Below are 24,334 nucleotides of genomic sequence, written 5' to 3'. Positions count from 1 at the left end.
AGTCAATTATTCTTAGTTAATCTATAACTTCTCACGTCGTGTGTCGTAAACAAATTAATTGTAAAGTAATAAAAAATATATTATTGACAAAATTAAAACGTTTACCTTTTTCCAGTCATAACTTTAGTTTTTTATTATAATTTTTTTTTTTTTTACTTTTGCTCAAATTTATTTTTATTGTGTTCTTAAAACTACTTGGAATAATTATTACTTCACACTCTCTTAACATAATAATCCTATATCCTATTGGTTGTGAAATAAATATTCAACGAAATATCTTTTATTATAATAATCGAGCACTGTTCAACAACTTTACACTAAGATTATTATTAAGAATTTTATGTTTATCTGTGTTAATTTGACTTATTATTATTTGTCTTGACCAGTGTTGAATATTATATTTTAAGAGCAAACAAACATAGTAAGTTAAGTTTCATTATTTTGATTGATATGATTGATTGTATGTATAATTGCTATTTTTGTATGGAGTTAATATTCCATTATTAAAAACATTGTTTGTAATTTTACACAACAGCTTTAAGGTTTTTGTTTTTTAAATGTTAACCCATTTGTGTCGTGTAATTGTTTATATAAATGAATTTTATATATATTTTTTTTGTATACTCTAAATTTATAATTAAATGTTCATACGACTAGTCTTTACGTCTACTTCTTGTGATAGGTTTTATAAGCTGTTTTTAATTTTACATTGTTTTTATTTTATTATTAGGAGGTTATAATTTAGTTGATAGATGTAATGTATACGCCTTAATTTTAAGTTGACTTGTGATTATTATTATTGCGTTACAAAAAAATATAATTATTATATAAAATGTATACAAAAGTAAGAAAATAATGTGCCATAATTATGTGAAAAATGTCGTCTTCTTTTTTTTATTATTATATAATATAGAATAACATGTATTTGAATAAATAATTATTATGATAGTATTTCAGTCACGATTAATTGTTGTGTTTAACAAGTCTTATTTTACATTCAAGTCCTACATTAGTACACATTGTGTTGTTCAACCCGATATAGCCTTGAAACTTGTATACTAAATACCTATTGGTATATAATAGAAGATGCGTTATAACTATATTTACCTATGTAATTGAATATCACTTCATATTTTTGTACCATATTCAAAATCTGTTTAAAAAAAAATGTTTTTTTTTTTATATATGATTTCATAAATTCAACCTCATGAAAAAAATGTTCAGTTATTAAATTTAATATTACAATTTTTAATCCTAGAGTTAACGTAGTACCAATATGCCCAATGATTATATTTTTAGACTTTGTAGACTTTTATAATGACGGAAAAACCCGCCTTTATCTATATATAGTTCCGTCTCTGGCGAACCTGTTAACTTGGAGCGCAGTGGTCACCGGCACGTTTTCGCGTCCACGTCCATATGCATTTTTTCTCATCATCATTGGTTTCCGATTTTCAAGTTATATTTTATAATAGTTCAACAAAATGGCAACTATTTCAAAATTTGTACTGAACCACAGTACGGTAAGTACAACTTTTGTAATGACGGCATTAATCGGATTTAGCGCCCACTAGTTTTTTCAAATTTTTTTTTTTGCAAATAGTGTGCTTTTTTACGCCGATGGTGAACTGAAAAACTTAATTTACTTTATACAAAGTTATTATATATTATGTTTTTACTTTATTTGACAAGAATTAAAAAAAAAAATTGAGTTGGGGAATTATCGTAAACTAATCTTCTTAATATGTTATTATGATGATAGAATTAAACTTAATATAAACTAATTTATGTAAAATATTAAGTGAATAATAATTATTTAAAAAAAACTACCATTATAGATGATAAATAACATCAGTCTTGCAAGGTATTTTAATACATTATTTGGTATTGAATACTATTTTGAATAATTATTTTTCCATTATTTAATTATTATAAATATAATTTGTATGGTATGGAAAACTAGATAGTTTACGGCACGGCAAAGATAACACACAAAATTCCATAAAAATGGCCGACTGTCGACTTCAATTCTTATCACTAGTCAGCAATATAGTTTATTATATATATCTGTGTATAAATCCACCATGCTGCATAATATCATTATTGATAATAACGTTGGTAATCATAAATCACAATAACAATTATTGTGTTAGTGGTTTCTCAAGTCTTCTCTGAAGTGTGAACCCTTTTGACCTCTGTACTTAATTTTCTTTATTTCCCATAAAAATTGTTGTGTTTAACAACAAAGTGTAAACATTTTTCCATAAAATATCATCTATCACGGTCGGTTTTTTCTCATTCACAGAACATATTTTATTTGCAGGTTTTCGTTGTATAAACAGAGTTGACATGAAGACGGCAGATAATAATAATAGTAATATAATACTGTTCGATTTGGGAAAGAACGAAATGTTTAACATCAACGACAATTTGAAGACACTTAGAAGGAAACTCAAGGGTTCATTCAATATCGCTATGTGAGTTTATTTTATTATATTTTTAAATAAAATATAATATATTTAGAATATAATCTTTAACACCAATACCTGTAACTATCACCTATGTAAATGTTTATAATAACTTTTTTCATCAACTGCTGTACCAATAAAAAAACAATCTATTATATATTCATATATTTTTAATTGTTAATAATTTTTTATAATTAATGTCGTTAGAAACAAGTATGAAATAACAGCAGAAGTATTGAACGATGTACAACTAATAGTGTTTGGCAGTCCTCGTGCCATGTTTTCTGAATCCGAGTTCAATTGTTTACGGAAATACATAGACCTTGGCGGATCCGTATTGGTCATGTTGGCCGAAGGGGGTGAAAAAGAACTTCACACTAATATTAATTATTTATTAGAAGAATACGGCATTATGGTCAACAGTGGTAAGCACCTATTAAGTCTTTCTAAATGTTTAACTCATTAAAAATTAACTTAATATCCAATTTTGTAATATTTTCCCCATTTTTAAAGGATACTAAATTGTATAAACACAAAATACCATTTCTAATCGGGACGAGAGCGGAATTTTTTTGTAAAAATGTGTATATAAATTGCTGGTCTTGCATGCTTGACTAGTCCCTTATTAAAGTGAAACTTATTTTATCTATTACAGACTGCGTGTTACGTACACATTATTATTTATACTTTCATCCAAAAGAGTGTTTAGTAAAAGACGGTGTTGTCAACGAAGCTGTCGCAAATTACTTAGGAAGAGAAAAAAAGAGCACATCCAGGTAAGCTATTGGACAATATTTATTTTAAATTAAATTAATTAATACGTGCACCATTATAATTGTTCCAACACTACCTTGTTAGCTATTTTTTTACGTTACTAATGAGTTTTGGTACGATAAATAATTAACTGTTAAGTTTAGCAGGTTACAAAATTTATCGAATAGTACCTTTACAGTATATTTTAATATGATTTTTCAGATGTATAAGTTTTGTATTTCCTTACGGCGCTAGTTTGAATGTTGCTAAACCAGCAGCGCCTATACTTACTAGCGGTTCAGTTGCGTATCCTTTAAATAGACCATTGTGCGCTTTCTATTCCGCTTCCAAATATTCTAGTGAAGGTACCCACAAACTAAAGATACCAACAGTTCTGTAATTTTTATTTTTTCTCTTTTACGTCTCACATTTACACCACTTTAGTGAAATTGATAAAAGATGGCCACTGTTACACATAATTGGTATTAACATGCTTGTAATAATAGCAGTATTGTAATTCCAATTCGCACTCATCTTAATACCATAAACATTTAGTTCTTAAAATCACAACATTTATATTTTCTATAGTAGCGTATAAAAATGTTATGGATAACTTGATTTTGATTTTTTTTTTTTTACAGTTAAAAGAGGAAAACTAGCGGTCATTGGTTCCGGCCATTTACTGACTGACAAATATATAAATTGGGAAGAAAACGATAAAATACGTGAACTTTTGTTTGATTTTTTGATCACTGACAACATTACGCTGAACGAAATTGATGCTAACGATCCTGAGGTAGGCCTTTTTTTTCAATTATTAGTTTACTCGTTGACTAAATTAAATATAATTATTATGTTTTAGACTTCAGACTACAAAATGATCCCAGACATTGGAATGCTGTCGTCGCGTGTTCGTACGTGTTTACAATTACAAGAAAGTTTGAATAACACTGGACACCTGTTGTTGTCGGCCGATAACATTAACACGCTAATTGATACAAAATTGTGTTCTTTAAACACGTCAATGCTGCTGGACGCGTTAAATGCGTACACATTGCTCAATGTTCCTCATAATCAATTGCAACTTATTCCTCCGACGTTCAACAACACGTTGCCCATGTTACAATTTGCTGTAAATATTGGCCACCATAGTCTGTAAAGTGTAAAATAAGCCATGTTTGAATTCGTAGGTCTATCCACCGCCGTTTCAAGAATTACCGTCACCATTTTTGGAGCTGTTTGATTTGGACGGAATACTTGGTTCAGAGAAAAAATTATTGGCACAGTTAGCCATGCAATGTCTGGAAATGGAATCTGGCGAGAAAATCGAAGATAATGTCAATATGTTTATTATCGAAGCCAACGAGAAATTGGGAATTGGCAATCGTGTTAGCGACTGTAAAGACATTATTAAATCTGTGTTTACGCTTATTAATAACTATAAAACAAAATAATTATGCAAACAATAGTGTGTTTTTAACATTTATTTATTTTTCAATATTACATAAGTATTTTTCACTATGAAATGTTTTTATTTTCATTTTGTCACACTCAATATTTTTTAATGTCGCTAATCAATAAATATTATAATTAAGTCTATATAATTGTATTTACACATCTTTACAGATTATTTCATCAACAAACCTAATAAAGATTCGATTGCCATTAAGCATTCTGGCAGTCTTTTGTACTTGACACATTATTAAATATTTTTGAGATCTTGGACCTCTTGTTTTAATCTACAATTTCTTTTTCGTTTCTTTTTTCAGTTTATATAATACACATGATATCACATAAAATATTAGAGCCCAAATCACCATCGATACGAATCCCATGTAGACGGCGGTGTGATTTAGAGTCCAACCTCGCATAGTTATTCCACGGAGTGCTTCTATGGCTAACGTAATCGGTACAAATTGATTTATGTATCTGACGAAATGTCGGGCTCCTTGTGTTGGCCAAATGAAACCTAAATAAACGAGAGTATTTAATAAAGTTAAAGTTTAGTTATTATAAAAAATATACTGTTTCATTATTTACCGCATGCGCACATCAGCAAGAAGTTTGTGCCGACACCCGCGAAACCTGCAGCAAAATGGCTGTCGTTGGCCAAAGCCAAAACGAATCCTTAAAAAACAAAAGAAGAACATATTATTAATAAGGAATTGCTGTTAAAACGCATCGACGGCATCGTTTCGTTCATTTACCGTAGATCATTCCAGCTATTCCGATGACTATGAGAAGGCTGTACCCGGTGGCTATGGATCCAATGTATGGATTGTCATAAAATACATACATGATGATTAAAATTTCAAACGCTTGTATACATATATAACAAATCTGAACGACAGAATGGGCCGACGCTATTTCCAGAAACGTCATTCCGGACGTTATGACACGGTCCAGTATACCGTCGTTTTGTTCGTCGAGTAGTACGAACGTTGTGTATATCAAAGGCAAGAAAAACATACAGCTGGAAAAATATAGCCCAATATTTTAGTTGTAGCTAAGTTTAACGAGGAAAGTTCCGAGTCGGGTTAAAACGGCACAATATTCTTACATGCAAACTGTTCCAGGAGTAACGAAATGCGTGAATGAGCCCAAATTCGTGCCGTACAATGCATCGTGAATCTACACATGGGACGACGTTTAAGTACATTTTTAAAAGGTAACAAATTATCGGTAAACTCTAAAAATACAGTAAGTCACCTTGATCGGATACGAAATGACTTTGTCCAGCGAATCGTTGCACGTGCCGACCACGTTTTTCAAGGCGTCTGCTAGACTTAACGTCAAGTCTCTTTCTATCAGAATCGACATGTATCTATCTGGAACACATTGAATTCTTAACACCTAAACGCCAACTGGTGTTCCAGCGCAAGGTCGACTCTGATGTAGATCTACTCACCCGAATCGTCGACCCAAAATTCCAGAAAGCTGTTGTCCACCACACTGTCTGTACTGTCCCGGCCAGAATTCACCCGCTCTTTAAGCGCGTCCGTGTAGTTCCAGTTGAACCGCAACAACGCCCAAATTTGGTTTTTCCTAATCGACTCCCTTCCCGTCTCCACGTCGTAGTATTCGTTCTATAACATGCAGTTTCATTTAGAAAGGACGCGACCACGCTTTTGAAGATGGAGTGCACAAAGACACGGCGGTGACTGATAGAGATTTGCAAAGAAAGAGTATTTGGCGACATGTGTGTGCTGAACACTGGATACTCACGATTCTGTACGTTCTTTTGTGCAGTTGATAGATTAGCTGACAGCTGCCGTACATTTGTTCGTCTAAAAAACAGTTGTTATTGACTTTGGTAAAGTTGGCACAGCTTCCCAAATCGATTTCGTCGTTAATAACGCCGATGTTAATGTTCTTGGGGTCGCGGCCGATGGCCATGTTGAAAAATACCGTTATAATTATCGGCAAACCGAGCATTAAATAGGTCATTCTGAAAGCAATTCATATTATAGGCGTATCTGTTGGTTTTGTTGGCCGGAAAGGGAAGAGAAAAGTCTCCGATGAGTTGAACGGGCTGTAATGATGACAATTGGAACGACAAGAATATTAAGGTAAGAAGATCATTTCCGCCATTTGTGAAAGGAGTGTGAGATTAGCATATAAGAGCTTGGATGGACCATATCATACTGTATTTAATTACAAAACAGAAACTACTGACTCACTGTTTATTTCTCCAAAGTAAAAATCTATTTTTTAACATTTGAGCGCGGAACCGTCGCGTTTCAAACTTTCTATTGTTGTCTAAAGGCAACAGTTTTTTTTGCACGCAATCCATCGGCAAAGGAGTCTTCTGTGGAAAAAAAAACATTGCTTACTTAGAATTCGATATTTGTTAAGGGTCAACGCAATAGAACTAATAGTACTTGAATGATTTTAGAGGTATCGATGATGCATAGTTTGAGGAAAACATCTTCAAGTGACGAACAACTGTAACACTTCATCAAATTCTCTGGGGCGTCTTCGGATAAGATAAGTCCGCTTCTCATCATGCCCACAGTGTGTGCTCTCCGGGCTTCTTCAATGTAATGAGTAGTGATGATAATAGTTTTACCTTCGGAAGACAGGTCAGACAAATGCAACCAAATTCTAAAACATTTTCACAATGAATTTAACCCCTTCAATTTGCTATGGTGAGTTAATTACTTTTCACTTAGTATTGGATCCAGTCCGACCGTTGGTTCGTCCAAAATTAAGAGTGTTGGATTGTGAAGTAGAGCGACTGCTAGTGAAACCCTTCTCTGTTGGCCACCGCTGTATAACATATGCATACATGTTAGAGTTGACTCAACAAAAATATGTTAATATAGCCTAACCAACAAATTTAAAGTTTTAAGAGGTATTCAGAACTTAACTACAGACATTTGTAGAACTGACATTAATTCATGACTTTGTTGTGCATGTTGTATTTTTTTTTTTAACTAGGTATATTTAACAAAACTTGTCTTTTATAAAATATATCACATATTAAAAAAAGGTCGCGTTAGTAGATAATGTGTATTTAACCCGATGCTTTTACCTCAAGTTGTTTATCAACATATCTCTATTTGGCAAGTCGAATATGGCATTGAAATACTTGTACCGAGTGATTATTTCATCCCGTCTCAGACCGAACAGGGTGCCGAAATAACAAAATATCTCTTCGACGCTAAGTAAAGGATCTAAACATAAATCCTAAAACATATTTCATTGTGAATATCGAATAAACAAAACAAAATCGACACTCACCTGTGGCATGTATCCAATCTCGTCTATCCCGTTCGACTCCAAGTTTATAATTCCACTGTCCAATTTCGTTCTGCCGACGATACAGTTTAAAAGCGTTGTCTTTCCACAACCGCTTGGTCCCAAAAGACCATAACTAAAAAAAAAAATGCATAACCAAATTAGTATTAAGCACTTGTGGTATTTATGGTAAAGAAATAAAATAATTAAATGAACCCTTATAAAAAAATTATTATTATTATCAAAATAACTAAAAAAAAAAAAAAAATGCCCTCTTTTTCAATAAGAACCATATGAATACCAATCGTGAATATGTTTTATGGTACCGACCCACTTCTAATCTTAACTGAACATTAAACACCATTTAAACGTTTGAACAGCTGAATGCAATCTAGTCAACCGGCAAATAAAGGGACTTTTTCTTACTGAAAAGTGTCTGGTGATTTTTTTACTGATTTCAGCCATAAAACATATTCATGTTAACGATTGATATGTATAATAATTTATATTAGGTATATTACTAATAACAAATATAGATATATTTTTTTTTGTACGCATACATTGTATTCCTGCGAACGGTGAGCGAAGTACCTCTCAGAACCAAAGACGATGAACTGTACTTCTTGTAGGCAGTCCGCACTTCGACCGAAGCCGGGGGTGGAGGATTTGGTTGCATGGCCTCCCTACACATCCTGCTAAGATAAACCATAAAGTTTAGTTTTTTTTTTTTGTTTTCCAACCAGTACACTTTTTATTTACAAATAATGTAAACAATACGTTTACTCGTTTATACTTATAAAATCATTTTTAGATATTTTCTAAATACAACCTATTTTCAATGTAAATATATAATTTATTTATAAAAACCATTGATGAACTCCTACTCTTCTTCTTGTCCTCCTTCGCCGTATCCCAAAAAAATGAACTCCTACTCTTGTAGGGAATTTTTCTGTTTCACCACATACACATTTAACATTAGGTTTCGTTCCTTCATACATCATATCGTCTATTATTCGTACATACACTCTTGGGAGCTGAGACAACACTTTTCTGTCTCCATAAAGTAAATATTACTAAATATGTTAGAAAATATAATCCACTTTATATAACATGGAAAATATCACTCAAGAGTATTAAACATGTATTAGAATTGTCTAACGAACAATGCTAATACAGTCTATTAAAATATAATTTTTAAAGCTATTATACATTTTTAGGTTTAGAAAAAATAATAACACTTAAAAACCATTAGCTATTGTAAAATTGCATAAAGCGTTAGCAGCTGTGACAACTGGCTGGTAGGTAGTTTAATAATAATTGTAGGTCCTATTGAAATCTAGATCTAATTGTAACAATAACATTATTTTTTTTGTTTACTCAATATGCTAAAAGCTCTAATACTTATGTTTACCTTAACTTAACAGTAATACATATTAAGTAAAACTAAAAAAAAACACTAAATTATTTTAATTGTTCGTTTTACATTTACCGTTAAAAATAGATAGGCATAGGTACCTGCTAAAACATAAGCAAATAAAAGAAATAGTTTTATGTCTAAATTGAAAATAAGTTAGGTACCTACTATTGTATTACCCGTGTAAAATGAGTAAATAAAAACGTAGTTTTTAATTATTTTTTATATGCAACTAATGCACAAGATAATATCGTTATTGACTAATTTAATTTGTGGAATAATAAACAAACTGAGCCCCCCCCCCCCAAGTTATCAAAGTTATTATTATTTGGGTTATTTTGGATGCGAGTTAGTGGTAATTCAATAATGAATGTTACACCTAATAGGGTTTCTTGTAATAATCTTTTAAAAGGTATTTATAAATTATTCTAAAATCTAAATACTTTTGAAAAGTATATGAGTGGTACTCAAATAGTTAAACTAAAAAAGTAATTCAACAGTGTTTTAAAAACTCAACTCGGAAAGTATCTTGACAATATAAACATAAATTTAAAAAAATTATATTCTGTATACATTTCGAAACAAAATACTTCAGTGCGCTTGCAAATATATTGAAAAATACAATTGTACACTTCCTGTTGTTTAATTGTATATTTTATTAGTTGATTCGTATAATCAATTGTAGAAAAATTTACATAAAACAACATAAGGATGTGAGTATTAACTTTTGATGATTTATTAGTCATTATTTTTTCAGATGACAGTCTGAAAAATCGTCCGAGTTAATATTTGTCAAGCAAGTGTCTTCACAAAAACACTAATGTGTGTAGCTAATAAACACTATTGCAATAACACACGTGTACGGTAAGTACATTTTTTAAACAACGATTGAGAGACTAACCGTTTTTAATGCCATATCATTCCGTGTAATTAATAAACTTGACGTGTCCTCTAGCATAGGAAATTCCTGGGTAAAATTGTGTACTTCTTCAATATCATTGCTGAATCAAGCATGACCGCAGTAGAAATATGCAATAATGTCATTAAAAATCGCGTGCATTCCTCTGGTCCAATGTTAATCTCATATTAATTAAAACACAGCGTAGGTATAGGCACATGGTTATTATTAAAATGGTTCATGTCTGTATTTCCTGTCGACCAGTTTTTTTTAATGTCGGTAATAATTTTTTTTATCTTATTAAAAAAACACCGTCTTCGTATAGTTGACATTGGAAGGAAAAAAACACTTCCGGCTCAATAGATCCTTGAACTTTCAACAATAATTCAATAACAAAGTATTAGCTGTGATAGAAAATTCAATAATTGAAAAAGCATTTAACTTATACTCTGTTAAAATGAGACGTGGAGGATAAATCCTACTGTTGGGTTGTTCGTAAATTGAAAAAAAAAACAATATTGATTATTTTAGTCAATGATATACTAAATTAAATTGTTATTAAGAACTCTTCGCAGGATTTAAATTTGATGTTTTAGACCAAAAAGTTAGACAAAATTTCGATTATTTAGGTTGGTCTGATTTATGCTTTTTTATGTAAAAAAAAAAAAAAAATACTTCTATAGTATCTTATCGAAGCTAAAAAATGTTTATAATATGGAAAAGTTTTTAAATTTAATATATTTAATTACAATAAATTTAGTTTTTTGTAACTCGATTTTTTTACAGAATTGAGATTGGACTATCACAAATAAGCGTAATTTTGCCAGGGTTTAAGTCTAAAACACCACCAAAGAGACGTTTATTTATTGCAAAAATTGTATAAGTTAAAAAGTATACCTTAAAGCTTATACAAATTAATCTGTAAATATATTGGCATGGTCGAAATTTTTTAAAACCCTTTTTTTCTTAAATGTTGCCTATATAAAACTCTTTAAAAACGGACCACATGCAATTCCCTTGATAATTAATATTAGAAAATTTGTCCGTCCGCTTTAACGTTACTATAAGTTAATATTCGATTTATGGGACAATTAAGAACATAATTTTGGAACAACATAGGACTTTTGTATTATGTACACAATATCGTTTGACACATGTTAGCTCATTTTTTAGACAATTATGCAAAACAAATTTTCAAGTATTATTAATATAGTGTACCTGTGAAATAAATACCTAAGTCTATTATTATTATTTACTATACCCAGATAGCAAAATGGTACGCGATTTTAGAAGTGTAAATATCAATAAATTAATTGCTTGCTTTCTGAACAACAATTGGATAACAAGAAAACGGTAGCGAACAATAAAGAGGGCTAGTGTAGTTGTTGTAATATAACTATTTGAATATAAATCAGGTTAATATTATACTGTAATTGTACCGTGGTCAGCAGATTCTGAAACGTTCCTATATTGGTTTTACACTATTTGCCATCGACGAAGCATTAAAAAACAATGTAACGATTTTTTTGCACATTCACCGATATAACTGTATTACCTATATCGTATGGTTTCAGTAGGTTGGTTTGAAAAAAAAATTGTCTCGCATGTGTGTGTGTGTGTGTGTTATTCTGCGCTGACCACACAATATTACCAAATCAATTATGTCCTACTTTCACCAAGCCGTGATGTGTATCGACGAATCTTGAAAATCAAATGTCGACGTCCTTTTATACATCATAATATCTAGGTATATATTATATATGTTGGTTTAAAATGCACAAACCAGTCTATTATATTACATTTTTTTTTTAACTATTCAAGCCGACATATAATATTATACCCACAACGATTATTTACTTTACCGACTGTTTAATTTTTTTTTTTTTTATAGAACTTGTTTAATTTCGCAGTCTGAAAATATTGCATCCAAAATATAAAAAATTAAAATAATATTTTTTTTTTTTTTTTGGCCGAGTATGTTCAATATGTAAATAATATATACAGGGTGATCCATTTAACGCAAGACGCTCATTTTCTGTAAAAATTGCAATTTTATAGTTATTCTGTATGAAACCATTTTTGTTTGGGTTTTTTGTCAGAGCTTTATCGACTTCTAAAACTAAAACGATAAGGTAGATATTTTTACATATTATAAAAATGTCTTGCAAAAAATCTCAAGAAATTTCTTGGTCGGCACCCAGTCTAAAATCATTATTATGTTAGTTAAAAAAAAAAACTGAAAAAATTGTTTTACTATTTTCAAAGAAAATTAGCGTCTTACGTTAAATGGATCACCCTGTACATAGATTTATAACATGTTATATGTGTTATATTAGGTGCCAAGTTTAAGGTAACCTATATTATGCAAGTTGTGTAATAGATGTAATGCAACTGAACTGACCAAAGGGAAAGTACCGGAGCATATAGATATAAAATGATACAAAAAAAAAAATATATATATTGAATTAACGATATCGCAGTTTTGTGTCAACATGTCTTTACGTTGAAATCACCACTGCATAACAATATTAATTGCACTCGCCACTCTGTAATAGATAGGTACAACGTCTTAACGTGTATTTGATGTATAGGAAAAATAATTTTAAAAGAATAAATGCCCTATTTGTTCATTTATGTACATATACAGGTATTTATATATAAATATCCTTTATGCTGTGAAATATTATAGTAGGCAAATTTTAATTTCCACAATAAATTACTACGTTGGAATTTCCACCAAAATAATTTACTGTAATTACTTACAAAAATAGTTTTTTAAGAGCAAAAAAAATTGTTTTCATCTAAAATATTAGGTCAAAACATTCTAATTTTTGAATAATTTATTATAATTATATTATAGTTAAAAAATATGACGGTATTATTATAATTATATTATATATAATATAATTATATATATAATATAATATAATTATATTATAATTATATTATAATATATTATAATTATATTATAATTATGTTATAAATTATAATACCAGTTGAAAAAATTGAATAATGTGCACAGAAAAAAATAATACTACACTCTACCTCTCCCCCGTCCTAAACTTTAAAAATAATTATCCAAAGCTAATTATTATCCAGAAAAAAAATTAGTATATTATTCTTGATTTAAAAAGTTGATAAAATAAATACGTAATCATTAAAGTTTCATAAAGTTGATATAAAAGTATTTAATTTAGAAGGTTAAAAACATAAAGGTTTTTTTCTGAAAAATTGAGATAAGTATACATAAAAAAAACTGCAAAAAATAAAAATAAAATTACTAATTAAACCCAATGAGATATTGAGTAATATACAATTATAATATATAATTCGCCATTCAAATAAAATTAGGTATAAAACATAATAAACAAAGGCACACATGTAACCAGTTAACAAACTAATATATAAGTTAAATACAAGATTAAATTACAGTTATCTCACGATTTAAGCAAAATACTACATTTAATACTATTACTTATATTTCTGATTAGGTACGAATAAAGTATGTAAATTTCGGGACGAATAAATTTTGTTACAAATATTGCTATTAAAATATGCATTTAGATAAGATTATGGTATTTGCTTAGTTTGCATTAGGTTTCTTAAATCGTTTTTTTCGCTTCGAAAAATCACTTTTCTGGTGCGAGTTCAGATATTACATTGATATGAAAAGCTTTAGTTCTTAAACAGACTATTGACGTTAATAGGAGCCTAAAAGATTACAGTATAGATGTGTTTAAAATACAACTTGTAATAAGTAATGATTGCATCGACTTAACCGACTCAATTGATTAAGTATAATATGATGGCAATGTTCGAATGACGAAATATGCTCGTATTAAGTTTACATACTTGAACGAAGTAAATCGGATGTTTATCAGATCGGATACCATGACCGTAAAAAAATTAAAAAATTTTTATTGTTAGATTCCAATCATTTTATTTTTTTAAGCACCACCCTTGACCCGACCGACGCGACGAATTTATTGTCATAGAATCAATATTGTGACTGAAAACTCATAGGTATACCCAGGTAAGACTACTCAAGCCACGTCATACACGAGATAAAAGCAAATTACTTTGTCAATTTAATTTCTTCTCTATGCCAAAAGCCTTATTAATTATAATATTGTAAACATAAATTAAACACACAAGAGTGTGTACACAACATGAGTCTTCTAAAATATGTGCGCTATCTGTTAATGAATCGCCTAGTACAGCTGGTAACCGTTACCTGGAATATTTTTCTATTGCCTCATTTGTACGCAATTATTATAAAATGATATTATGTATAATTACGTGCGGCTTGAGATTAGTATATATTATGAGAATAAATTATAAAGTTCATCTAGAAGTGAAATCTGAGCCTTGAATCAGTTAGATCGACCTTGACCGAAGAAACATGCACACAGAAAGCAAAAGTGTTCCCGGAGAGAATAAATACGATACAGACGGTAGACTTACTGTGTTCTCCTCGGGCGTTTGGACCAATTATTGATAATATTAATATAATAGAGATGTAATAGATGGGTAAAATCGACTGGGAGGGGAAAAACGCACGGATTTTCGATTAATAAAATTATTATGATGTTATATTATTCGTCCTTACATCAAAATAATAAGAAAAAACAACAAATTAACCAGCCTTAAAAATAATAACATGTTATAGGTTATTACAGGCTACATATCTATGCCTATACGCTCGGCTATTTATTGATTTATCACGGTATCATATCAAATAAAATATATAATAATGCGTAATTATTTTTTTTTCTGTCAAGGATCGAAATGTTAATAGATAACTTTTTCAACTTGACCCGTCGACGATTCCCCCAATTTTTTTTTTGAGGGGGGGGGGTTTATTCCTAAGAAAAGTGTACTCTTTATACGTTATTGCCCCTCTCTAGATCTACCTTGAGCGTGGTGATGTTCAGACCTCAAGTCAACCGTTTTCATCCCTTCTGGTTTGTCATCAGTTATAATTATGTTTTGTATAAACGCTGTTCGAGAAGAGAAATTTAAAAAACTAAACATTATATTTTACCTCATTGATAAAAAAAAAAACCTTCTTATATTTATTTTTTAATTATTGGTTAATTGTATACATTTTTTTTTTCCATGTTCGCATGCCGCGAGGACCCGAAAGTGATGAAGGGCTGCAATGCTGATGAATGTCGCAAGAGTAGTTACCGGTCGACCTTACAAAGTGAATGATAAAAAAAAAAACGTATACATTACACTAGCTGCTGCAGTCTGATGAATGACCGTGACATACAATATATGCACAGACGAGATAATACAAATACCTAATACTAATATGATAAATGGTAAAATATTTCGGCGGTTGTCAACACACGATTAGACTGATGTACAAGAGACTAATGGCTGGCACACGCTCGCAAAACACGCGGAAGTACAATATAATAACAGTGTGTTTTATTGAGAAGCATTAAATATGTGTATTATATTTATGTGCATAAAAAAAACAAAAACGAACAGACCATTCATTTGGGTCAAAAGGAAACCGTCGACCGCTAGTCGTCGTATACTTAGGCTGCGCAAATAAGTGGCGGCTAATAAACCGAGAAACATTATAATATATTATATATATATATATATATATGGTGGTCTGTGTTATAATTAATTTTGGAATTTCCGTATACCTAACGATTAGCCGTGCACAAATCAACTTTCTATTTAACCCGTTTACCGCAATCGTTACGGCTTATGGCAATAGGTATATTATGATTCAAGAGGTCACAATGTAACGTAAGTATAATACAAATTTTCAATCGTTCATATTGAATTTAAACCGCTTGGTAATCAAAACCTAACCACGTTATACACAGTGCCGAAATTTACATTGGGTTTGTTATAACTATACAACATTCGTCAACAATTTAGACGACCACTCGTATGGCGTGTTAACTAATTATGGATTATGTTCTGTAGGCAACTAATTTGGATTTGTAGAAAAAAAAAAAACAATAGGAAATAATTTAAATTCAAGTCGTGTCTTTTGGAGAAGTATACAATATTGTTCCTGAAACGAATCGTTTATATTCAAAAAACAATATAAACAAAAAAACTTGTACTTGACAAGTTAAATATCTAGTTGAAATGTTTTTTATTGTCTACAAAATCAATATCAATTAAGCCATCAGTATATCATCGCACATTTAATATATTTTGTTGTATGAAATTGAATATGTATCAAATTTCTTAGAAAAAGAAAACTTAATTATTTTTCTCCAAAGTTATACAAGTATTATTGTTAAAAGAAATAAATCTATAATAATTTAACACTATTAATTTAAAAAGTTTTTTTATTGTAAACGCTCATGACGATGATGATCTTGTAGATGCAATATTGAAATTTTCGATAATTTTAAAGCTTTGGTGCGAAGCCCAAAAAGTATCAAATTATGAAAATATATGGTTAAAAATGTTTACCTTAAAAAATTATAAAAAAAAAAAAAAAAATGGCCTATATGTAATATGTTGTCTAATTATAAGGTTAAATGGGTTAGCCGATATTTGGTGGAATCAAATGTGAAAAATTTGAATAGGAATTAACACCTAATTAATTTTAAAAAAATATATAAGTATAAATTAACAGATTTTTCATTAATACTACTTGGTTATTATTTATTATTATTATATTATTATTTATAAATTTTGGATTTTTTATTTCAACGATGGAATGTACCAATTGTACAATGAACATAGTACTATAAATATTGTTTTGTATATATCTATATAATTTCTAAGAACAATTAAAATTTTATGTTGTGTTATTTGTATAAAACATATCATTTGGTTCTTGTTCAAAAAAAAAAATTAATATTTATTTTAAAAATTATTTCCTGTTATTTGACATCCTGTTTGAGTATGGTTTAACAGTGTCCAATGTATACAGGGTGCATTCTTAAGGATAGGCTACTTGTTTTATCTTAAACGAATTGCAATTTTGTAGGTTTTCTATTTGTAGACAATTTAGTTAATGTCATTTTACAAAATTGAAATGTTCATATTTTTTTTTTTTTTTACAGAGCTCTACCAACTTATAACAATTAAATGGTAACATTATATATAAAAGCAAATTGTACTTAGCCTAAAAAATGAATTAAAGACATACGTTTCCAATAAATGTTCAAAAGTTGATTGAGCTCTGGAAAACACTAGAAAAGGTATGTAAACAAATCAGTAAATTTTATTATAAAAAAGAAAACTACAAACTAGCAATTATTATTTTAAGAAAAAGTTAGTATCTTATTCTTACCTACATAAAATAATTTTGTTTTAAGGCACACGTGCCAAATGATACGTCCACCAAAAGAAACCCACTTGGATTTTATGGATTTTTTTTTTTAGTAATCATAGGATGTGTGTAAAATAAAAACTTGCGCAAGATCGATTAGACAAATATGTCAACGCATATTATGATGATTATCTAACTTCCAGGAATCTTAAACATCTTCAGATCTGTAGACAATCCGATGCAAGCCCCACTTTGGTACACATCAAATTACATAAGGCCATTTAAATAATATATGTATATATATTATATTCGAGGCAACAATATATTACTGAAAACAGCCGACGCGTAGATAGTTTTTATTATGGACACGAATACCATTTTATATCTGATATAGAAACCGTTAATGAAAATAAGAAACGCCAATTATCTGTATTTATCGTCAAAATGATAAATATGCGTGTCGTTATTAACATAATTTAGGCATAGAAAATATACCTACATTTTTGGATCGAAAACATCAGATGAACACATCGATTTACTTTTCGGCCGTTTTTGAATATATTTTATTTAAACTCGCTTATAAATATTCATCACATTATATTTATAAATCAACGATCAACAGTAGGCCATAAATGGGTAGATATATAAATATATATATATATATATATATATATTTGATTCACTTTTATAAATCTAAAATTTCGTAACTTTGGTCAAACGAACGTTGAAAATACATTAGTATTATATTCATAAGGTATAATAGCATACAAACATTTTTTTTAACGACTCGCACATCAAATTAAAAAAATATATATTGGAATCGCTTATTTAAAAAAAAAAAAAGGAAAAGTCAACAATATTATAATAAATGTTCTTATGGTGAAAAACATTTTATATAGAGTGAAACGAACAAAGTTGGACATATATTAGATTTAAGTTAAAAATGTCTTAACAATAAACAATTATAAATGTAATTTATTTGTCGATAAAACGTTTGCCGTGTTATGTCGGGATTGGGAGGGGGGAGGTAAATATTATTAGTGCTAGACATCTTTTAGATGGTTTGAAAATTATGAATAATTAAAAATTTTAAATAATTAGGAAATATTAATGAAATATAAATGATTCAGATATATTAAAAATATTATTGCTGTGTGAACAGTTCAAAAGTAATTAATACAATGTATGTATTAACTGTTGTTCTTGTTATTGTTTTTAATTGAACGTTGTACTGAGAGTGTCTATTAATGGTGTACCAGTATTTTTAATTTTAATATATATATATATATGAATCAATTGTAAAATATTGTAAAATTTGACCAAAAATTTATAGTTTGGCATAAAAGAAATTAATACAATTTCAAAGTTTTGCATTATTTAAGACGTAACAAATCGCGAAATGGATTTTATCGCATTAAAATTAATTATATTTAAAAAAAAAAATCCCAAAAAAAACTTCAAATAATGTTTCAAAATATACAAATTAATATTAGGAAAAAGGTTGTAGTTATTTGTTAAAAATTTTAAAAATTATATACCAACTAATATTAAAATTTAAAAAAATTGTTTTCACGTTGAAAGATATTTATTTTTTAAACCGTGTAAATTTTTCGTGATTGATTTTTACATATATAAAAAAAAAATTATTAATGTCGATTAACACTCGGTAACCATGAAAATACACATTGTTGTACAGTATAACACACACATATATATATATATGTGCATAGTATTTTATTGTATTCTTTACATTCGATAAAGGATAATTACCGATAAACTCAATTGTTTATACTGTATTTAGCTCGTTTAGTTGAACTTGAAGGTATTCATTAACTTGAACATTTAACATGTACACAAGACATGTATTAAAGAATAATATGCGTACAAAAATTCTAAGCTAGTCGACTGAAAATTCCGCATATTGTTGTGTAAGCGTTGGAAAAAAAATAATAACCCAAGGTTTTTTTTTTTTAGTTGATATTTTTCCAAAACTTGTATATTAGGTATAGGTACCTAATACCTACCTACCTAGGTATTTTGTATTTATTTTTAAGCTTCGAAACGTCTATTCGAAAACGCATGGGTAAATATTACTATTATAATTATAGGGTTATTCGGTAAAAACGGTTTAATAACAGACAGCCTGGGTACACGGGTTGCGGATAGGTCAATTACCTTAAAAACTATCACAGCAGCACATGGTTGAACAGAAAATCGTGTACTGTGAATTGAGGAGGAAAAAAGTGGCGAAGGACGTATTGCATGGACGGCTTATATGGTTATTAACAAAACTGGGCCATACCACCAATTGTTACGAAATTCTTGTTCTTTTATTTTTTTATATAAAAATAAGTTTTTTAAGTAAATATTTATTTCGTCATTAACTAACTATTTTTTTACAAGGCAATCATTAAAAAAATTCACCACCGAAATCCGATAAATAACAACGTGCCCAATTTCTCATTAAGCGGATAATATTTTGAATTAGGTACCAAAAATCCCAAAAAGGCAATTGTAGGTATTTTCCTATGAAGTGCACAACGAAATATTATAAGTGTGGTTATTTTTACAAAAATAATTGCCTGAAATTATTTATTTGTTTTATATTTAATTGTTAAGTTTATAACAATGTATAGATAAATATAACAATTAAACTGCTTCAAAATCATAATATAAAAATAAATATTAGAAACAACTAACGGTAAGAAAAAATGGTATTTACTTTGTTGGTAAATTGTTAATCGTTTTAATTCAATAAAATGCAATTGTCAATAATTGATTATTGACCATGTTTTGTTTTAACTAAGTAAAGCATAGGTATATTATAGCTTTTAGAAAAAACATGTTTAAATGGAAATGTCAAACTTACTTGAATTTGTGCTGGTTAATCCTTTAAAGTGTCCTGTCATATGTCTACTAGAAAACTTGTTTTGGTACTGAACATTGTTTACACACTAAGTATAGAAGACACTGTCGATGTCACTTGAGACTTTGCCTACTGGCCTGTGACCATCGATCGTCAGCCTCGGTTACTTGTCTTACCCAAACCATTTACAACACAGCTAGCCCCTCCACGTGCACTGTATATAAAATGTAGGTATATCTACTGTAGTTCTGTATCTAATAATTCGAAGAGGTGTAATAATTTATTTTTTAATATTCACAGCTATAACTGTGATTTAATTTCAAACAAATTATATAATAACAGCTATACATACAACACGTTATAATAAACGGTTTGGAATAAGGTCATTGCATTTTGCCGGTGTACCTATACTACCTAATCGTTTTAAAATCCACAGAGAATGTAGGTAAGCAGATAAAAAGAAAGCAAGACTTGTATGTGTATGTATTTAAGTATTATAAAATAGGCAATGAAACTAATTTTAAATCGATAGTGTGTTTGGGCTGGAAGTCCGAGAAGATTCGTTCATTCGCAGTGTTCAATGTTTGATTTAAAATAGTCGTCTGTCAATGCTTATAAAACAGTTTTAAACAAATGTTTTAGTTTTACAATCAAAATTACAATATAAAACAAATAAAGTATATGTACTGAATATGCAAATCATAACCGGTTATAATGTAATGTTAATGTTTTTTTTTTAATAAGTAGGTACGAAACGATATCAGGTATAGAGCATTTTTTTTTAATAATTACTAATAATTTGACATTAGAAAATATATATAATATAAATTCAAACGTGTAATGATTATAAATAATGTAGATGATATAAATATCTATCTAGGTATTCGATTGGCGAACAATAAAGTTTTAGTCTTTATAGATAGGATCTATAGGGCATATAATAATAATAATAATAAGTAATAGGTAAGTAATATATTATCATTATAACTCAATATCGACGACAATTAATGTACCTTTACAATAACCACTTGTAATAATATTTATTTTTATGATATTAATCTTAAATTGCGAATGTCAATAAATATTATACATCCGTGTTCCGTTCAAGATAATAAATAAATGAACGAAGTGTTTAGTACACAACATAATATTCTTGTACCGATCCATCACAAGGTTAATTTTATTATTAAAATTTTATATACTAGTATATATTCGCATACCCTGTCGTTTGCACTCTACTGAAGGTGTTAAATAAATAAATATAAGTAATTTGTACACAATAATATATTCCTGTGCTTATACACTGCAAGGTTAATTTTATTATTAAAACACTATAGTATACATTCGCATGTCCTGTCGATTGTACTTTACTGGATGTGTTACCTATTTATGATACCAAAAACTTAGTGGTTAAACTTTTAAAAAATAGGTTGGTTTTTTTAAATTAAATAAAAAATTACTGTTTTATTCGTATAATCAGAACTTTATGCGGTTCGCCATGATCACCATTATAGGTTATCCTCTTGTCAATATCAGTTCACTTAAAAACTATTACCCATCTATGTTAATTAATTTAAAGTAGGTAATAAAATGGTAATAGAACTAAACAAAAAATAATAATGTTTTAGACGTACACTTTTCCAATGTAACTTTTAATAAACTGCTTTTGTGTTAAGTCATCAGTTAGTTTTGAGCAAACCGGATGTTACTGTCCGCATTTATTTGCAATACTGCGACAGCATTTTTTAGGCTAATGACGTGTAACACGTTAGAGATAGTTGTATGTGTTTAAAATATGATTCTTAATTGAAAACAGTTTTATATTTTGCAATCAATTGTGAACCCTGTATAATTTTATATCCTAACATATTTAAATAATTATGATTAATTAAAACTCGTTATTTGGAAAATCGTATTATAATTACCCTGTACGGGACCTTGAACCCATCGCAGGTGGACTGCAATTGTTTTATTGTAAAACGAAATTTCGCTTACGGTTAAATTGCATTTATTGTAATTTAAATACAACCGGGCGGTTGCGGCATGCGTACAGAGCGAAACGACGACCAACTTATATACATGGTCCGCGGAGGGACTCAACACTACAACAACCGGTTTTAACCATAATAATGGTAACAACAATAATAATAATACACAAATGTAACATGCCGCCCGCCTTGAAATAATTTTCAACAATTAAATGTTAGTATACTAACAAACAAACAAATCAATTTAAATAAAACATTTTTTTTTTTTTTGTTATATTAGGTAGTTTCTGTATTATCCTCAAATGGTAAAGGGCATAGTTTGCGGACCGCTCTCCGAAACATACCGCCCGCCGTGTGAACATCTGCTACCCGTGCAACGCCATCCTCGCCCAGAATAAGGTTAACAACCCGTCCGAGACGCCATCTCAGAGGGGGTAGATTGTCCTCGCGCATAAGGACGACTGAACCGACCTTCAGCTTTGGCCCCTTCTCAGTTACCCACTAAGCTAACCTAACTGTACTTAACTTACCTAACCTAACCTAACTGTAATAGTGCTTCTAAAATATTAAGACTTACTTGACAAATATCTCCAGCTTTTGTTGAATTTTTGTGAGGCGAGGTTAGGTTTTATTGAAATTGTATGAAAATGTTTAAGAATACAATTTATTCGTACAGATGAAACAAAACCAATTGCATACTGAATTTCCAAAACAGAATAGTATTAATATACTAACAAACATAATTATAGATCAACGCTTATCATTTCAAAATTGCTTCGCGTTATATTAAATTGCATTAAGCCCATAATTGACAATTATTGTTAGTTTTGTTTGATTATAATATCGTTCTGTACAAATGCAGATGATTAACGGTAGTGGCAATTTAAAAATCATCTACTAGCAACATTCTTTATAATATTCTGATTACTTTAGTTTGCCTAATTATTAGGATAAATGGATGCATAAATACATTATCATCAGCTTAACCAATAAGGCCCAGCGCTGACATCATGAGAGATAATTAAAATAATATTATAAAATATGCTGCAAGTTGTACTTTTCTTCAAACACCTTGATAAACTAATTGTATAATGATATGTATAAAATGATATGCAGCTAAAATACCAAAATAAACAATTTCATAACAAAATATTTTGTTTATTACGATTATTTTGTTACTTTGTACGATTGTTTATTGTTGGTGTTTGATTTATTTCAAATAAATTTGTCTACAAAACTTTCTGTAAAGTTAACACCATTTAATAATTTTAAAAAAAATGTATTTTTGACACAATATAATTTGTAGTATGATAACTTCGATATAGACTATATCATATAGTCTAATTTAAGTAATATTGTTTTTTTTTTAATTGTTCTGTTTTTTTCTTTAATTTTTAATCTGCAGATAGAGCTAATATATAACTTTTAATTTTCTATTCCGTAAAACTTCAAATGAACCATTAATTTTGTCTGTAGTTGAAAATAAATTGAATTTTAATTCGTTGCTATACTATTTGGATAATTAGGTATAATAATATATATATATATATAAACATATATATTAATATTTAACAAGCTTTTGAGTTTTAGTCATAGATGATGTGACAAAAGCGTATTAGCTTCAGTAAAATAAAATAAACAAACTTGTCAAATTTAATTTTTTTAATCACAAAATAATTAAATATTTTTTTAATTAAAATTGGTTTCGTTTGACGTTTTAGACCAAAAATCCAGACAAAATTTCGACTACTTAGGATGGTCCATTTAAACCTCTTATTTCTTAAATATTGCCTATACAAAACTCCTTAAAAACAGACTGCACGTAATCCGCTTAATAACTTAACCTAACGTGACAGTAATATAATATATTTTTTTAATCATAAAACTACATAATGAATGCAAGTAAAATAAATATCGTTATTATAAATTGAAAATAGGCACCTAAA

General features: G+C 29.1%; 2 protein-coding genes across 9 annotated transcripts; one reads left to right on the top strand and one right to left on the bottom strand.

Moving 5' to 3' along the window:
• Window positions 1-1,399: 1,399 nt before the first annotated feature.
• On the top strand, window positions 1,400-5,193 carry LOC126840406 (intraflagellar transport protein 52 homolog). Of its 3 annotated transcripts, XM_050576110.1 has the most exons (8): window positions 1,400-1,523; window positions 2,306-2,477; window positions 2,676-2,893; window positions 3,124-3,244; window positions 3,444-3,586; window positions 3,863-4,017; window positions 4,084-4,353; window positions 4,412-5,193. In XM_050576110.1, exons 2-8 carry the CDS (start codon window positions 2,350-2,352, stop codon window positions 4,673-4,675), a joined length of 1,299 nt encoding a protein of 432 aa, XP_050432067.1. In that variant the 5' UTR covers window positions 1,400-1,523; window positions 2,306-2,349; the 3' UTR covers window positions 4,676-5,193. The 3 variants fall into 3 exon arrangements, with proteins under 3 accessions (XP_050432067.1, XP_050432068.1, XP_050432066.1); XM_050576111.1 differs by lacking the exon at window positions 1,400-1,523 and having other exon boundaries at window positions 2,114-2,477; window positions 4,084-4,135; window positions 4,412-4,586; XM_050576109.1 differs by lacking the exon at window positions 1,400-1,523 and having other exon boundaries at window positions 2,116-2,477.
• Window positions 4,739-23,082, bottom strand: LOC126840405 (ABC transporter G family member 23-like). Of its 6 annotated transcripts, none has more exons than XM_050576107.1 (14): window positions 22,966-23,082; window positions 8,522-8,656; window positions 7,965-8,097; window positions 7,756-7,910; window positions 7,383-7,490; window positions 7,103-7,325; window positions 6,902-7,029; window positions 6,447-6,669; window positions 6,130-6,307; window positions 5,931-6,049; window positions 5,782-5,852; window positions 5,429-5,694; window positions 5,262-5,348; window positions 4,739-5,190 (listed from the first exon to the last, which is right to left on the bottom strand). In XM_050576107.1, the coding sequence occupies exons 2-14, from the start codon at window positions 8,650-8,652 to the stop codon at window positions 4,961-4,963; spliced, it is 2,052 nt and encodes a 683-aa protein (XP_050432064.1). In that variant the 5' UTR covers window positions 8,653-8,656; window positions 22,966-23,082; the 3' UTR covers window positions 4,739-4,960. The 6 variants fall into 6 exon arrangements, with proteins under 6 accessions (XP_050432064.1, XP_050432065.1, XP_050432062.1 ...); XM_050576108.1 differs by having other exon boundaries at window positions 8,522-8,653; window positions 22,966-22,987; XM_050576105.1 differs by lacking the exon at window positions 22,966-23,082 and adding an exon at window positions 20,404-20,561.
• Window positions 23,083-24,334: the final 1,252 nt, after the last annotated feature.

Source organism: Adelges cooleyi, unplaced genomic scaffold (genome assembly GCF_023614345.1).
Source record: "Adelges cooleyi isolate 19-005CV unplaced genomic scaffold, UGA_ACOO_1.1 ACOO_flye_CR_arks_rails_tigmint_CR_PRNA_376, whole genome shotgun sequence".
Taxonomy (NCBI): Eukaryota; Metazoa; Arthropoda; class Insecta; order Hemiptera; family Adelgidae; genus Adelges; species Adelges cooleyi.
This window is presented reverse-complemented; position numbering and strand designations above follow the sequence as displayed.

Coding starts and splice junctions, on each gene's coding strand:
- LOC126840406 (XM_050576110.1), top strand. CDS start 2,350: ATGAAGACGGCAGATAATAATAATAGTAATATAATACTGTTCGATTTG. Junction 2,894..3,123: donor CGGCATTATGGTCAACAGTG/GTAAGCACCTAT, acceptor TATCTATTACAG/ACTGCGTGTTACGTACACAT. Junction 4,018..4,083: donor TTGATGCTAACGATCCTGAG/GTAGGCCTTTTT, acceptor ATTATGTTTTAG/ACTTCAGACTACAAAATGAT.
- LOC126840405 (XM_050576103.1), bottom strand. CDS start 8,962: ATGATGTATGAAGGAACGAAACCTAATGTTAAATGTGTATGTGGTGAA. Junction 7,326..7,382: donor GATCCAATACTAAGTGAAAA/GTAATTAACTCA, acceptor AAAATGTTTTAG/AATTTGGTTGCATTTGTCTG. Junction 5,349..5,428: donor AATAGCTGGAATGATCTACG/GTAAATGAACGA, acceptor TTGTTTTTTAAG/GATTCGTTTTGGCTTTGGCC.